This window comes from Syngnathoides biaculeatus, chromosome 6, assembly GCF_019802595.1.
Source record: "Syngnathoides biaculeatus isolate LvHL_M chromosome 6, ASM1980259v1, whole genome shotgun sequence".
In the NCBI taxonomy this organism is placed as follows: Eukaryota; Metazoa; Chordata; class Actinopteri; order Syngnathiformes; family Syngnathidae; genus Syngnathoides; species Syngnathoides biaculeatus.
The window spans coordinates 18,415,302-18,431,941 of record NC_084645.1 but is presented as its reverse complement, the minus strand read 5'-3'; the positions used below and the strand labels follow the sequence as shown (position 1 = coordinate 18,431,941).

Genomic DNA, 16,640 nt, shown 5'->3' with positions numbered 1-16,640 from the left:
GTGCTTATTGTTATCCCAGCCACTTCACACACAGCTGTGAACCGCTCCATGAGCATTGTATATCATAGCTTTATGAAGTTGATAAAATCATCTGCAAAAAACAGGGATGCAATACTGAGGCCACCAAACCAGATGGCATCTACACTTTGCCTGCTCCTAGAGGTTATGTCCATAAAGGTTACGAATAGAATCGGTGACAAAGGTCAGCCTTGGCGGCGTCCACCTCTCACTGGAAACAAGTCTGTCTTACTGCCGGCAATGCGAACCAAAGTCTGACACCATACAGGGACTGAACAGCCCGTACAATGGTGTTCAGTATCCCACACTAATTGTAGTTCCTAAAAATGCTCAGATTTTACTGTGGAAGAATTGTGCAATGCTTGATTTTATAACCAGAAATTGGAAACAAATGAATAATGGATGGCAAAAATCAAGAATATTTCAGGCAGAGTCATATGAGCATTCATGCTCCTTCCTGCTCAGTAATTAAGCGTTTAATCATTTCAAGCTACTGTCACACAGCTGCAACTTTACAGCTTTTTACTCCCCCTGGAGCACCTCCTCTAAGCTAGAGCAGCCACATAGGGGATAAAGGTTAGGGCATGAAATGTCTGAATAAATGCTGTATCCAAATGCCACAAAAAGACAAAAGTGGCACATTTGTCTCCACATTTCTGATTCTGCCTGTGGATCCCAGCAGGAAACCCCTTTGTTCCAACTGAGACACAAACTGGTTATAAAAATGTTCTTGGAATCTATGGAAGATTGAGGAATACCCAGTGTGTCTTTTTTTCTTTTTCGCTCCCACACAGCCAAAATCTCCATAGATTTTTTTTTTTTTTAACTTTGGTGCACTGTGAGGGCTTCTCTTCACACCTAAAGACTATTGAATACATTGACCTACAATTACAACTTCATTAAATTATAGTGAATTAGAAATCTTCATCATTATTTACATATATATTATATATATATCATGAGGACTCTAAATTCAGTGGAGTAATGCACCGCTTGATAAATGACCTGTGAATCATTATTTGCTCAATACCAGTTGATTAGCCTACCTTAATCAGGTGACACTGCAAAAGTAGGATTTGGCTCCTGTCTCTTGGCAAAAAAAACAAACCTTTATTTAACCCATGGTTGTCAAACTCATTATAGTCGTGGAGCACACCAGTTATGCTTTCCTTCAGAGGCTCATTAAAACTGGGAGAATCATCCATCCTTACGTCCAACCATCCATCCATCCACTCAATACTGCACATCCTGTTCAGAATTATAGCTGTGAAAATCATATGAATGTACTGTATTTCACCCATTACATAGTTATCTTTCACACAATTGGCCCTGAATTTTATTGCTGAATCTGAACTCAGACGTGAAGGAAAATAGCAACAACTAAATATAAACATTAATAACTAATTACCTCTTTAATTTATGTTCAGGAGGCATTTGAAAGCAAAATCTCCTCATAATCTCTTTCGAAGTGAGGAAACGTCACAATTTTGTTTCACTTACACCGCCAATGCAAAAATAACATCCATTTAGTGAAATACATGAAACACATGCAATTAATTATTTTTAGCGGGCGCAGCAAAAACGATTTGGCAGTCTGCATCTACCTCTCTGACCTTTAATTTGACATGTACCTTCTGCTGTCCTGCTGTTTACCTCATACATGCTTTCTTTCCTTTTTTTTTTTTACTTAAAAAAGACAAAAAATGACTGCACTGTAATCCTTTGTAGTCATACAGTATGTCACCCTCACAATATGACCTAAATATCCAACTACGATAGACTACTAATCGAATTATGAATTGTAATCGTTAGGCAAGTAATAGATTGAAAATAAAGTTGCTGTCTCCTCGTGCAAACTGTGATACTGGATTATTATTTGTTCGAAACCATCCGGTCCTAGTTGCAAATTGCCACCCCGCGGGTAGCCCTTCACTAATCGTTGCGGCGATCGTTCATATCGCGCTCCAAAAAAGACAGAAGGCTGTCTGCTCGGGCGAAATGATGAAACGGGATGGCAAGGAAATCGGCCACAGAAGCTGCAGAGAAGCGTCCACTCTGGCGTACCTTCGCTCCCGACTCCTCCTCCATCACTCTGCCGCCTCCTCGTCCTCCCCCCCATCCCCTCCACTCCCCTCCCCTTCCCTTCCACCGACGCTCACCCTTTCATAAATGGGTTGGCGGTGCTCTGCCTCAACTATCCAGCGCTGCGCCGGTGTCCGTGCAACACTTATCGGGGCCAAGTTATCAGCTGGAGGCGCGCACGGCGGAACTCGTCTCGCGGAATTATGAGCGGAGCACAGGCTGCCTCTGTCGCCCTGTCCTGAGCCCATGCCCGTTCCACACCGCGAGAAATCGGCACCGAACACGATGGACACTGGAGTCCGCATTTTCTTGCTTTTCCTCCTCCACCAGGTAAGAGTGAGAGTGCGCGTGTGCGTCTTCAGTTGACGATGGCTTCCAAGTTTTGTTCTGAACACGTACAAAGCAGTAAAGTGCTTTGAGCTGCCCGTGTACCGTGTACCGTGTACTCGTGCATTTTATCGCTGCAAGTTCTCCTGGTTGCAGCAGGTACAAGGCTTATCTGCATTACTCAAATCATTTTGCGCTTCTGCATTAGAATCAAAACAAGAAGAAAGATGATGATGGATAATTGGAGTGAGTGTGTGCAGCTAATTGCTCCTTCGCCCCTGTCCCCAGTCACATCTATATTCCACTCAGACACCAACTTGAGCGTTTCTTTGCCCCCCACCCCAACCACACCATCTCACCCTCTCTTTCTGGTAAAGAGGAAAGAGAAAGACCAAGTGAGTGAGGCCGCGTTGGCTGTCAAAAGAAGCTGAAAGTCAGAAGGAGTTATAGCTTGGCTGCTCTGTTTGTTGCACCCTCCCTGGGCATTTCATGCGCTCCTAACACAAGTAGTCTCTCAGGATGCTGAATAAAGACTTATTTCCTACTGTGATGGAGCCAATCCCCTGTTTGGTCTGATGTTATTATAGGTTAACAAAATAATTAAATTATATTAAAAATCTAAAAAGCGACACCATCCAGTTGTCTTTGTTGGACTGTTTTTAAACACGAGGGGAGCGAAAAACGGAACAAGGTTCATGCTTTAATGAACCACTGAATCATAACAGAACCATTTTCTGACTTTTGACCACCTTGCTAATAGTTAAGCATACACTACGGAGCTCAAAAAAATGTTGCTACTGTGAACACAAATACCTGAACTTCATGGACACAAACCAAAGAAAATAAAAAATAAATACATTCATTTTGTTTCTGAACACGTTTGTTTACTATGCCCATATGTATTGTTGTTCGCTCAAACCTTTGTATTTTTCTTGATTATAACTTTCACACAAAAAATATATCTGAATATATTAATTATACATTAATTGATAGATTGGAATCATTGCAAAAAAAATACTGCTTCATCCAGGTGGGAATAATAGTAAATATTCAAAATAGTATGTGACGTACATATTGTACAATCTGAAAAGCAAAATAAATAAATAAATAAAAATCACCAAATCCAACAAGTGGGAACAATTTTTAAAACAGCATTCTAAAATTGTCTCACGAGGATGTTTGAACTTAATTTTATGTCTCAAGAGTCTGAATGGAAACATTAAGCTCCTTCATTAATTGGCATAATCCGCATGTAAATCTGATTATGACAATCATTTACACAATCGAGGCAGGGAACCACAACCCACATGTTCATATTTTTGCCAATGCAAAAATGATCATTATCGACAAAACGCGTATGCAAGCTCTTCTATTTGACTGCGGCAGGATTGCAAAGCAATTGTTTTCTTCTTTCAGATGCCGTATCAATACTGGGTCATCAAAACGAGATCAAAGGAGATTATTTATAGAATCTCTCATTGTATAATCGTGCTTGACAGTAAGACACAATATGTATACATCATCTTCTCCTCTACTTTGAATCCACATTTTTTCAAATGAAAACCCAAGTACTCTCACCATGCGCAGCACTGGTTCAGAAAAAGATCATCACAGCGGCAGGTCGAAGACTCTTTCCCACCTTTCCTTTATACCATTCCTAGCCTAATTGCTATTCAAATTCCTTCTTCGTCAATCTCACCTACTCCACTAATATGTCATATTTTAAGGCATTATTATTTTAATTGCAGTTTAAATCCTTGGCCTACACTTCGACATTGGAAGATTTGGATGTTATAGGCATTCTGTTCAATGGACTGTTAAAGGTCCCGTTTAAGATGCTGCAGGGGAATTGCCCAATGTGATGGCAAATTTATAATTTTAAAAAACAGTTCATCACTTATCAGGTGACATATGTACTCATACATAAACATACATATGAAAAACACCCTCTTTAATCTGGCATCGGTGAGTCTCATTTGGTCTGCTGGATTTTCAATGCGGAGCTCAAGTGATACAAGTCCAATATTTGTGATGTCATTTGACCAAAGGATGAAATGGACGGCTGCCATTGAGACTGCATTGTAAATGGACAGATCGGCTTTACCGAGCCTGATGTAATCAAAAGCACAAATCAATGATATACACACATTTGTCTTCCCAAATAACACACCCATGGTGAAGAAACAAATCAAAGGCGGATAGACCATTAAATAAGGGAAAATGAGTGCCGAAGGCAGCCTGTGGAGTAATGTCAACGTTACCTGCTGTTTGCACATTTCAGCTATTCAGTAAACACAGACCTATTCAAGACGTGGTACTTGAAAGTATGAACGAATATATAAGTACAGAGAAGTTGAAATGTTTAACTCCAGCTCTAGAGGCTGTTCACAGATGCTACAATGTCAAAAAAGACATTTGCAGCAGCAAGTGCATTCAATTCTTACTTTGTCATTTTTGCTTCTATCTAGAGTCAGAAACCACAGTACAGTCTTATATCAAATGACAAAGAGGGATGTCGTGTCAATACGTGCACCTTCTGCTTTCCTGTGGTTTCACCACTCTGAACTTCATCCATGTAGCTATGCCGTGATCATGGCAGATCACAATGAATCATTTTTTTCACGACCTCTGGCAGAGTATTCCTCCCGAGAATGCTCGTGTGTATGATCCGTGTCCTTTCAGACCTGCCATCTGCCTGTGCTTTTTTTTTCTTTACTCATGGGCTTTTTATAATGGAGACACAAGAACACTATGATGAGCTACAAAGGCTAATGATGATGCTAATGAGAAATGCCAGTCATTATGGCAGCACAAGTTCTTTCATCCTTTCTACTTCCTTCTCTACAAACTGCATATATGTAGAGTTCTATGCATTAGACTCAGTTGCGAATCGATATTTTGGTTTGAACAATTCTACAATGTATAGAGAATAAAATGTATGCATGTTGAATTGCGCAGATCTGCTAAAACGGATGGAAGTGGCAAAATCAGGTACTCTACTACGTGGATTTTTTTTTTTTTATTGTGTACTGAGCATGGGTGAGTTTTCTAATGATGGGCTGTCAGTATTTAACTGAACAATGAAAATGTGAATGTTTAATAGAATAGGAGTAAATAAAGTGTTGCATTGATCAAATTATGAGGCCTGGAAAAGTTAGGCCATCACAGAGATTTGCCTGGATCCAACTTTCCTATATGACAACCTTTTATTCTTGATATCATAAACTAAGTAAGTCAGTGAATCAACAGTGCCTTTGGTATTTTTTTTTCCTTTTTCCTTTACATTATATTATTTACTCTTTATGTCCCACTAATAAGCAAAACAGCTGAGCAGAGAACAAAATCATTCTTCAGTGAATCTATTATTATGACTTTTCCTAGCAGGTACACTATAAGTTTTTCATCTTTTGATTGCAGAGCTAAAACTTTGCTGTTGTTTACCTGCAGGTTCCCTTGCAAGCATGTTTGGGCATCGGTAAGCTGTGATATCCTAAAAGGTCAAACGTTTTCTTAACTCTGCCGCGGGAGGTTGTGACCTTTTGAGGGGAAAAAAATGATTCTTATTATTATATTCTCCCCTTTGACTGTGTTACCTCCATCACCTCTGGGGAGGGAGTGAGTGAATCGGCAGAGGAGAAGGGATGAGTATAGTGACAGTTGTAATTAAAGTAAATATGTTCCCTCAGCATTCCATTAGAATCTGCCTGCACACGTTACAAGGTGCCTCATTATGCAAAATGCCAATGGACATTGTCCGTTGATGTCGTAGAACGTGCAAGAGGGAAAAAAAAACAATATTACAGAGTGAACCCTCAGTGGATTAATGGCTTACTTGTGAGTTGCTCGGAGAAGACATGAAGGATTCTAAATTCATGTGTGAAGGACAAAACCGTGAAATGCTGTGCTGTTGCTCCAGATGATCACGCTTTCATCTCAGGTCATTGTCCTTTTGTCAATTTTGTTGTCAGACAAGCACATGAACAAGCATATGATAGAGGTGACACATTGTAAAAGCCAAAGTTAAAAAAAGAAAAGTAGCCTTATGAAAATCGTGAATGAGGCAGAGACGGTTACTTCAGACCCCTTTCGCAGTCCGCACGTTGTCTCCACCAGCCACCTGTGACAAACACCCAGTGTAATCTACTGCACATATTCATGAGGCACTCACCTTCTCTTTTAGCCTGTCTTTCCACAACCAGATACTGTGTGTACTTTCCACTCTTCTCCTGCCACATGCACAAGGCTTCATTCGGTAGGTGACATGCTTATTTATTTTTTTACCATGATTTTGCACACTCTCTCTATGGCATATTGTGTGAGCATAAAGCTGCTGGCGACACATTTAGACCATTCTTGTAAAAGGGCTTGTATTTCAAGTGTTCCATTTCTTTCAGAAGAGTTGTTTTCTGAATAATAGTGGCAAGGTACATTATCCCCTTTCCATGTGGTGGGCCACTGCTGGCGGGATGAATGTGTCTATCATGAGCATTTTTCTTCAACTACAGACTGCAGTGTTGTAGTTTTAACACTGTATGTGATGGAGACCTCTTGTTGCATATTTTGTCAGTTATTGGTATTTTCTGCTTCCAATGACATTTCTGACATGAAAATTGGAACATGGGTAGCTAAAGTAGTTGTAGGAACGAGTTGGTTGGAAGATGTTTTGGTGTAAGAGAGATGGGAATCAAGGGATATAATTTCCTTGATTGATTTTGGGGGAAATTACACACACAATAACATGTGTGTGTGTGTGTGTGTGTAGGTGTGTGTATGCATATGGAGACACACAAACACTTAATCATTGATTTCCCCAAAAATCAATCAAGGGAATTATATCCCTTGATTCCCTTCTCTCTTACACAAAACATCTTCCAACCCACTAATATATATATAAATATAAAATCTAAAGTTCGGGGTGTACCCTGCCTCCTGCCCGTTCACAGCTGGGATAGGCTACAGAACTCCAGCGACCCTCGTGAGGATAAGCGGCTAAGAAAATAGATGGAGGGATATACTGCGATTGGCTGACAACCAGTTCAAGGTGTACCCCGCCTCCTGCCTGTTGACAGCTGGGGTAAGCTCCAGGACTCCCAAAACCCTCATGAGGATAAGCAGCTAAGAAAATGGCTAGTTGCAGGACACATCGAGATAAACAGCTGCACTCGCAATCACACCTAGGGACAATTTAGAGTGTCCAATTAATGATGCTTTTGTTTTTGTGATGTGGGAGGAAACTGAAGTGCAAGGAGGAAACCCACACAGGCACAGGGAGAACGAGCAAACTCCACGCAGGCGGGTCCGGGATTGGGACCTCAAAACTGTGAGGCCAATGCTTTCCAGCTGATATACCGTGCCGCCAATGTCAATATGAAATATATACAATGAAGAAAATAAGTATTCAAACACCCTGCTATATTGCATGTTCTCCCACTTAAAAATCCTGGTGGGGTATGAAACTTTCATTGTAGGTGCATGTCCACTGTGAGAGAGATAATCTAAAAAGAAAAATCCAGAAATCACAATGTATGTTTTTTTTTAATTTTTCAAAACAATTTATTTGTGTGTTACAGCTCCAAAAAAGGATTTGAAGACCTGAGAAAACCAATGGTAATTTTTGGTACAGTAGCCTTTTTTTGCAATTACAGAGGTCAAACATTTCCTATAGTTGTTCACCAGGTTTGCACACTGCATTTCGGCCCACGTCTCCAAATAGATCTTCTCTAGAACCGACAGTTTTCTGGGGTGTCACTGAGAAACATGGAGTTTCAGCTCCCTCCAAAGATTTTCTCTTGGGTTTAGGTCTGGAGACTGGCTAGGCCACGCCAGAACCTTGATATGCTTCTTACAGTGCCACTCCTTGGTTTTCCTGGCTGTGTGCTCGGGTGATTATCATGGTGAAAGACCCAGCCACGACCTATCTTCAATGCTCGGACTGAGAGAAAGAGCGAGTTCCCCAAAATCTCACAATACATGGCCGCGGTCATCCTCTCCTTAATACAGTTCAGTTGTCCTGTCCCATTTGCAGAAAAACAACCCCAAAGCATGATGCTACCACCCCCATTCTTCACAGTAGGGATGGTGTTCTTGAGGTGGAACTCATCATTCACCTCCTACAAACACAGTTAGTGGAATTGTGACCAAAAAGTTCCATGTTGGTCTCATCTGACAACAAAAGGGTCACAACTTTCTCCCATGACTCCTCTGTATCATCCAAATGGTCATTGGCAAACTAAAGACGAGCCTTGACATGGGCTGGTTTAAGCAGGTGAATCTTCCGTGCCATGCATGATTTCAAACCATGACATCTTAGTGTATTACCAACAGTCACCTTGGAAACGGTGGTCCTAGCTCTTTTCAGGTCATTGACCAAGACCTGTCGTGTAGTCCTGGGCTGATTCCTCCCCTTTCTCAGGATCATTGAGACCCCACAAGGTGATATCTTCCATGGGGCTCCACTCCGATTGAGATTGACCATCAAGTTTAGGTTCTTCCATTTTCTAATGATTGCTCCAACAGTGGACCTTTTTTCACCAGGCTGCTTGTCAATTTCTCCATAGCCCTTTCCAGCCATATAGAGTTGTACAATTTTTTCTATGGTGTCTTTGGACAGCTCTTCGGTCTTGGCCATGTTACAAGTTTGAGTCTTACTGATTGTATGGGGTGGACCGGTGTCTTTATGCAGCTAATGACCCACACAGGTGCATCTGTTTCAGGATAATACATAGAGTGGAGGTGGACTTTTAAAGGGTTAGGATTAGACTAACCGGTCTTTAAGGGTTAGAATTCTAGCTGATAGACAGGTGTTCAAATACTTCTTTGCAGCTGTATCACACAATTCCTTACCAAAAAAAAATCATAAATTGTGATTTGTGCATTTTTCTTTTTAGATTATTACTCTCACAGTGGACATGCACCTATGATGAAAATTTCAGACCCCTCCATGATTTCTAAGTGGGAGAACTTGCAAGATAGCAGGATGTTCAAATACTATATATATATATATATATATATATATATATATATATATATATATATGTGTGTGTGTGTGTGTGTGTGTGTGTGTAGAAGGCGAGGTACACTCTAGACTGGTGTCCATCCAATCGCAGGGTACGTTCAAACAAACAACCAGTTACACTCATATTCACATGTCCTGGCAATTTTGAATCTTCAATTAACGTCCCACATAGGTTTTTTGAGATGTAGGAGGAACCTGGAGTACCCGGAGAAAACCCACAGAGGCACAGAGACAACATGCAAAGTTCACACAGGCGGGTCCTTGATTTGAACCACAGCCCTCAAAACTGTAAGGAACACGTTGTAACCCAGGAGTCCTGACCGCAAATGTAGTATTGGTCGATTGCAAAAAAAAAGCAACAAAAAAAACCAAACAAAAAAAAAGACATCAGCCCATCATCCATCCACACACTCAGGTGTGCCCAATACGTTGATGGCGATCTACTGGTCAATCATAAAGGTAGTGAAGGTACATCGCATGGCATGAAAACGTATATGTTGGGCTATCATCCTCAGTATGAAATTTGTCACTTGACTAACAGCATGTTTTACCAATCTGGCCTTTTCTGACATGTCACTGCTTATGTGCAGATAAGGGCACGTTCTACCAAGCTAGCGAGTTGGCCTCCAAATTAGGAAACTAAACTGAAATACAACTTATGGGTAGAAAAATGAGTGGGGGAGCTGGACTAAGCAAGAAGAGGAAAATTTACCACTTTCATATGAAATGGAAGGAGGAGTATTTTTTGGGTTGAGTTGCTTTGATATGTTTCCTGTGTTCCATGTCTTGAGTGTTTGTTTTGTTAGTTGTCCACCTATTCTCATTTACCCTCCTCCCTTGCGCTGACCAATCAACTCCCTCACGCTGCTTGTGTCCTGTCTAGGTGTTTCTCATTCTCTTGTCAGTCTTTTTGTATTTAATTGCCTGTTTTCTTTCACTTCCTGCTGGTCCATTGTCCTTGTCATAGGTTGATAGTTGCTTCGTTGCTCATTGCATTTTTCATTCTTCTCTAATTTAGGTTTGTTTAAGTCATACTTTGAGTATTTTGGTTGTGACTTAAGTTGTTTTTGAAAATTATATACTTTTTGGAGATTGCTTTACTCCTCCCTTGCATCCCTGCTTCCCTGTGCAACGTCATCTGCCAGTCTGCTATGGCTTACCAAAGAAGGGGAAAGTAAATAAGTAAAGTCAGGTAATGCCAAGAAATTCACACAAATTGTTCTGCTTTACAAGATTGGTGGATCGCAGGCGCAAAAATGTTTGGCCACCCCCACTCTAACCAGTCAGCCACAGTGCTGCGAAGTGAAACATAAAGATTGTAATTATTTAAGATTGACCCACTGATTCACCAAATGTCATTATCCCCAACATTAGGGCTTAGTTCTTCTCAAAGTTCTACACTTTTCCTGCTCACCTCTCTGCGCCTTTTCTCATCAACTAATCCTGTAATTTTTCAATTTTCCTCGTATTAATCCTCCATTCTGTACTGAATAGTTTTGACTCATCTATCAGATAATTCAGGGTTCATCTCAAGTACAAATTTCAACTTGTTGAAGAAAGTAAACAGAGCTTCATTTGAAAATCCTGCGGTAGCTAAGAATGATAAATCTTATCTTTAAAGCTAGAGATAATAGCTAGATGTATCATTATCACCTTGACTTTAAAGCTGTGCTGTGCCTTTTTTCAGGTACAAATGTGATTCTGATGTGAATGCTTTTGAAGATGTCCCCCTTTTGCATTGTCTCCTGCTCTTTGTTTAGCAAGTGTCTCTGTGAAGCAATCACATCCTTCTCTGTAGTTAAAAAGAAATGAAGGTTGAGTATTGAAGAAATCACGTCGGAAACCCATTTCATCCACTTGTTTGTCTGTGCAGTGTTTCTAAGCAAGCCACTTTTTCTTTCTAATTATCTGTGTCAACCCGAGCCCGCAGTCACCCGACTTGCTTATGAATCTCAATGATTTGTTTGGTAGGGTTTTCATGTAGCTGAACAGTTTTTACAATGAATGTGCTCTTTCTCCATCATATCCTTGAACAACTTCTCTTTTCTTTCCAGGTGCTATCACAATGATATTGCCTAGATGGCGACAAAGTGCCAATTATTATTTTCAAGACTTCACCAGCATAGGTGCCATTCAAAGCTCAGTCTAATATGCAGTTCAAGTGTTTGAAATAAGGTGTGCTGTTTTTGGTGTTGATTTATTTCAGTGTGTGTGTACATGACTGCATGGCCTCTGTAAAGGAAATCCGCTGAATTCATTCAAGGGCCTTTAATTTACCTGTCAGGGAAATGAACTAGTGTGAGCGTACACACTAGTATGAGTGCATATGCTTGGAGGTCTCAATTAGCATAGCTCTTGCCACTCCATGTCGACGTGAAAGGACATTAAAGAGACAATAGAGGTTTTTGCAGCAGCCACGAGACTCAATCAGTTCAGCTGCCACCAAAAACACGCCATCATGGATAGGTATTCATTAATTTATTTTTGCCTGGACAATGTCTGTGCAATGTATGAACAATGATCATCATATTCTTTTTTTATCTTTATTCACTTTACATGCTATTAGTATGTCTACATTTTAGTTATCAGTCAAATAAATAAGACGATAAACTTCAGGCTTACCCTTCATTGAGAACACGATGCAAGGATGAGTAAGTTCCTTGAAATAAAAATGGAAATAAAATTTTTCCTTTCTTGTATACAAATAGTTGTTTCTATGGAGTACCAGGGGTGGCACGATGGCCTCACAGTTCTGAGGTTCCGGGTTCAATCCCGGACCCGCCTCTGTGGAGTTTGCGTGTTTTCCCCGTGTCTGCGTGGCTTTCCTCCAGGCACTCTGGTTTCCTTCCATGCCCCCCCCCAAAAAAAAACAACAAAAAAAAAACATGCAACGTTAATTGGACACTAAATTGTCCCCAGGTGTGATTGTGAGTGCGACTGTTGGCTGTCTCCATGTGCCCTGCGATTGGCTGGCAACCAATTCAGGGTGTACCCCGCCTCCTGCCCGTTGACAGCTGGGATAGGCTCCAGCGCTCCCCGCGACCATTGTGAGAAAAAGCGGCTAAGAAAATGGATGGATGGATGAATGGTGTACCTGCACACATAAGAGAATAAAACATACGGTAGTAACAAATACAATCTTTAGCAAGTTGACGACTTTTTTTAAAACGCGAATGTGCAAGTACTTCAGAATTTTTCTCCATTGATATACCATAATAGCAAATTTTCTTTACCCATGAGCTTAATTTAGCTAGTCAAAGACCCACCGTTTTCAAGCAGCCATACAGAAGCACTATCTTTTCAAAGCAATAATATAAGAAACGTTACCATAGCAGTCTTACCACATAGTTGTCAGCGTTAGCTTTTAATAACATGCATATTTGTTTAGCAAAGTTGTCACTGTACTGTAATGGTATTTGTGTATTTGTCTTCACCTCAGCTCACTAAAAAGCAAAAGAAACAGATAATTCTTCAAGGCTTGGTAAATTAAAATCTATTATCCTGTGTGACGTTATCCATGACGGGGGTTCAAGCCCTTATGCGGTTAGAGGTGTTATTCCTTAATATTTGAACTTGATGGTGTTTGACTATGAATGGCACTGTAAAATATTTCAAATTTCTAAACCAGATCTGAGGTAATTACAACACATTCAAAGCAAAATAATTTAATCTGGAGGGATTTCAGTCAATGTGATATGATCAACAGATGAGTCTGTCGTCTTGGCTGAGTGTTCTGATCTCCATATATTGAGAGTGCATTGTAAATGACTATGTATTCATCATGAAATTACCTTTTTGTTAAAAACATCTGATACCCAGTTCTGAGTACCCGGGTCCCAATCTGGCCTCACCTGTGTGGAGTTTGGATGTCCCCCTGCAGACCTTGTCTGTGGTTACTCCAGTTTCCTCCAACATCCCAAAAACATGCCTTGTAGATTGATTGAAAACTCTAAAATGCTCATAGATGTGAATTTGAGTGGCAATGGCTGTTTATGAGCCCTGTGATTGGGTGGTGACTAGTTCAGGGTCTAACCCGCCTCTCACCTGAAGATGGTTGGCATAGGCTCCTGCAACCCTAGTGAGGATATGTGGTGGAAAAAATGGATTGACAGATGAAAGAGCCAGTAGGCTATTTTTTTTTCACTTTTCGGGGGCCAGACTACAATATTAGTGCCTATTACTAGCTCCAGATAAAATGTCAACTTTGTCACCCCATTCTCTCCTGTCCGCACTGGATGCAGTAAATGCTCACCTTTCCAATTTTAGTCCAACACGCAATGTTCTAGTCCCCTTTTTGTATGGCTTCCTTCTTTTTATATATATTTTTCTTTAATTAGACACTTGTTTCCCTCTACATCCCTTGTCGATGTCATTACATGTAGTATAAAATCCCATTCTCGGTTGTATTTTGTGTTCTAAAGATAAACCTCTGTCATCGAGAACAGTGATTCCCATTTAGTGTGAGCTCTTCTGTTGTGATGCGGCAAATTGTCAAAATATTTGCAACAAGAGTATGTTTGTCCATCTGTGGCTCGGATGTATAAATTCACTTATTTGACGGCAGAGAGCATGTAATTGACTTGTGCATCTACTTTTTGTGACCTTTTTGTTTGTTTGGGGCAACCATTAAGGCAAAGTGGCTCAGATAAAGGATAGATGAGTGTTGTGAGATTTTCTGAGCTAGAACCAATGTACAAAGGGTCTTAAGTGGGCCAAGGAGAAGGACTGGACTGCTGGCCAGTGGTCCAAGGTTCCCTTTCCCGATGAACGTAAGGTGTGCTGTTTGTTCGCGAATGAAGTTCTCAGCGTATGGATCAAGACAGGTGAACAGAACCCAACCTGTTTTGAGGTCTAGTGTGAAATATCCAGTCAGTCATGATTTGGTCTGCAAAGTCCAGTGCAGGTGTTGGTAAACTTTGCTTTCTTAAATCCAGCATCATTGCAACATTTTTTTTGCAACTCATTCATTCATTTTGCTGAGGATCTGTATGGAGATGCAGATCTCATTTTCCAGCAGGAGCTGGCCCCTTCCCATAGAAGCACCAGAATCTGTTTTCATGCCTATGCTAGTGCTTGACTGGCAAGCTATTTCGCCGGATCTAAACTCCAGTCAGAATCTCTGAGGTATTATTAAGAGGAAAATGAGGGGCACCAGACCCAAAAACAAAGGAGGGAGGTAAAAAAATACTGGGCTTCAATAACCCCCAGGCAATGCCACAGGTTAGTTGCTTCAATGCCATGGCACATTGAGGCAGTGATTAAAGCAAAGGGATTCCCAACCAAGTATTCATGATTAACGTATTGTGTTGAAATTACCATATTTTGATTTAGGTTTTTTTTAAATGTGACCCTAATTTTTTTTTGTTAAAACTAAGAAGTAAATGATTTCTTCTCACTATTCTACTTCTTTGTGAGTTTTGTGAGCTGGAAGGCCAAATAATGAAAAAGACAAATTCTTAACTGTTTAAATTGTTGTCCCTGTATCTATCATTTATGAAAAATTAACTGGATAGATAGATAATAGAATGATGGAAATAAATGTCTCATGATATTCAAAATATTTTGGAAAGGTTCTGTATTTGTATACATCACACAATATTCTGGACATTATAACACACGCTCACTATCTGAGCACCAATTATTTATTTATTTATTTATTTATTTATGTTTTTTTTTTTTTTTGGGGTAGTGTGAGGAGGCTTTCAAAGTGTAGGTGGGTGCAGTTTTGGCTCTTTCCTTGTTGGAATGTAACCTTTACTGAAGAGGCTATAACGACTGTCTGAAAACAGTTGACGTGCTAAGACTCTGTATGATTCACTGCACTGTATACAATGTGATGTCAAGTGGTGATCTGAAGAATAGTTTCAATTTGATTGTAATTTTGTTTGAAATTGGTTAAAGGTCATGTCAGTCAGGAGAGACTGCTTTTGTTTGGTTTGAACCATCTCACAAGTCTGATCTCACTGCTCCACTCTCCCGTTCTTGTATTCTTGGCACGCCTGTTCACTTTCCCCTTTTCTGCTTCCTGAGATTGTTCTCCAAATTGACCCAACAACCTCAATTTGGTGTAGAACCTTAGGAGATCACAGATCATGTAAAGGTTAAACATATAAGCCAAAACAAATCATTCTAAATTCAACACAAATGGCCCTCCTTAAAAAAAAAAAAAAAAAAAAAAATCTGGTGAGCCCATTCCTTTTGTCATAATTACATAACATTGATACACTTCAACTTATTTTTTTTTAAATGTTAGCATTTTTTACTGTGGCTTGTTCACATACAAATCTAACTGGTTGACTACATTGACATGACATGTTTTATGTAATGATACAATGTTTTTATCCAACACCATAAAAATGAAATAGGAGCTTCAGGCATTTCTCAGACATCAATTTAATCTGACCAACCTTGTTCTTACTGGCTGTCAATCATTCAGCCATGTATACCTCAGATCATTAGTTGCCATCACACAACATCCACCTTTGTGCAGATTTCACACATGACTCCACTTTTCCATTCTGTCTGAAAGAGGAAATGTTTCTTAGTTGAAAGCTGGATGCTTTGAGCTACTGTACACTTTGGAATCTGACAGCTGGGTAAAATTTTGATCCAGTTGTGAAAGTTCAAGTCAAGATACACAGAGGGGGGAAAAAAAAATCTCTGCAAACCTGTTCTGTTTTGTCCATCCACTAATTAGTCCATGTACCCACCCACTGATGCATTTCTACTTCTTGTTCATGGTAAGCAGAACATTCCAAATTTACTGCGGGTATACTCTGGAATGATTGTCAATTACATGACAGATCCAGACATTCCTTTAGCAATAGCTCAGTTTAGATTAGGTTTTCGCTTTCAGTCTTATGCTATCTTCACACCAGACATTGAAATTCTTTTTGACTCCATTTGATTACAGAAGTCATTGAATGCACATTTGCTTCATTTGCGCCATCACTAGCTCGGAAGATGGGGATTCTCCTCAGAAGGCAAAGACACCATTTCTTCATGCCATATGCGAGCAGCAATGAAGGACGATGGGACCTCTATTGTGGCTCTGTACTTGTGAAAGTTGAATGTGTTCAGAATGACAAACGCTGTCGTGCTTGGGCCCACAACACCAACTGGAAGCGCATGCAGCTTGGTGGATTTCTAGGTCTTCTCCTAAAGCGGCGTTTGGGTGACTGCAGCTTCCCGTGCTACA

At 40.3% G+C, this 16,640-nt stretch overlaps 1 protein-coding gene across 1 annotated transcript in view; it reads left to right on the top strand.

Annotated features, from left to right (window-relative positions):
* The first annotated feature begins 2,240 nt into the window (after positions 1-2,240).
* The window catches only part of cdh13 (cadherin 13, H-cadherin (heart)), a 289,553-nt gene continuing 275,153 nt past the window's right edge, over positions 2,241-16,640 (top strand). The window contains exon 1 of the mRNA XM_061822507.1: positions 2,241-2,430. Within this exon, the coding sequence (XP_061678491.1) occupies positions 2,347-2,430 (84 nt within the window). The 5' untranslated portion in view covers positions 2,241-2,346. The remainder of the gene's footprint in view (positions 2,431-16,640) is intronic.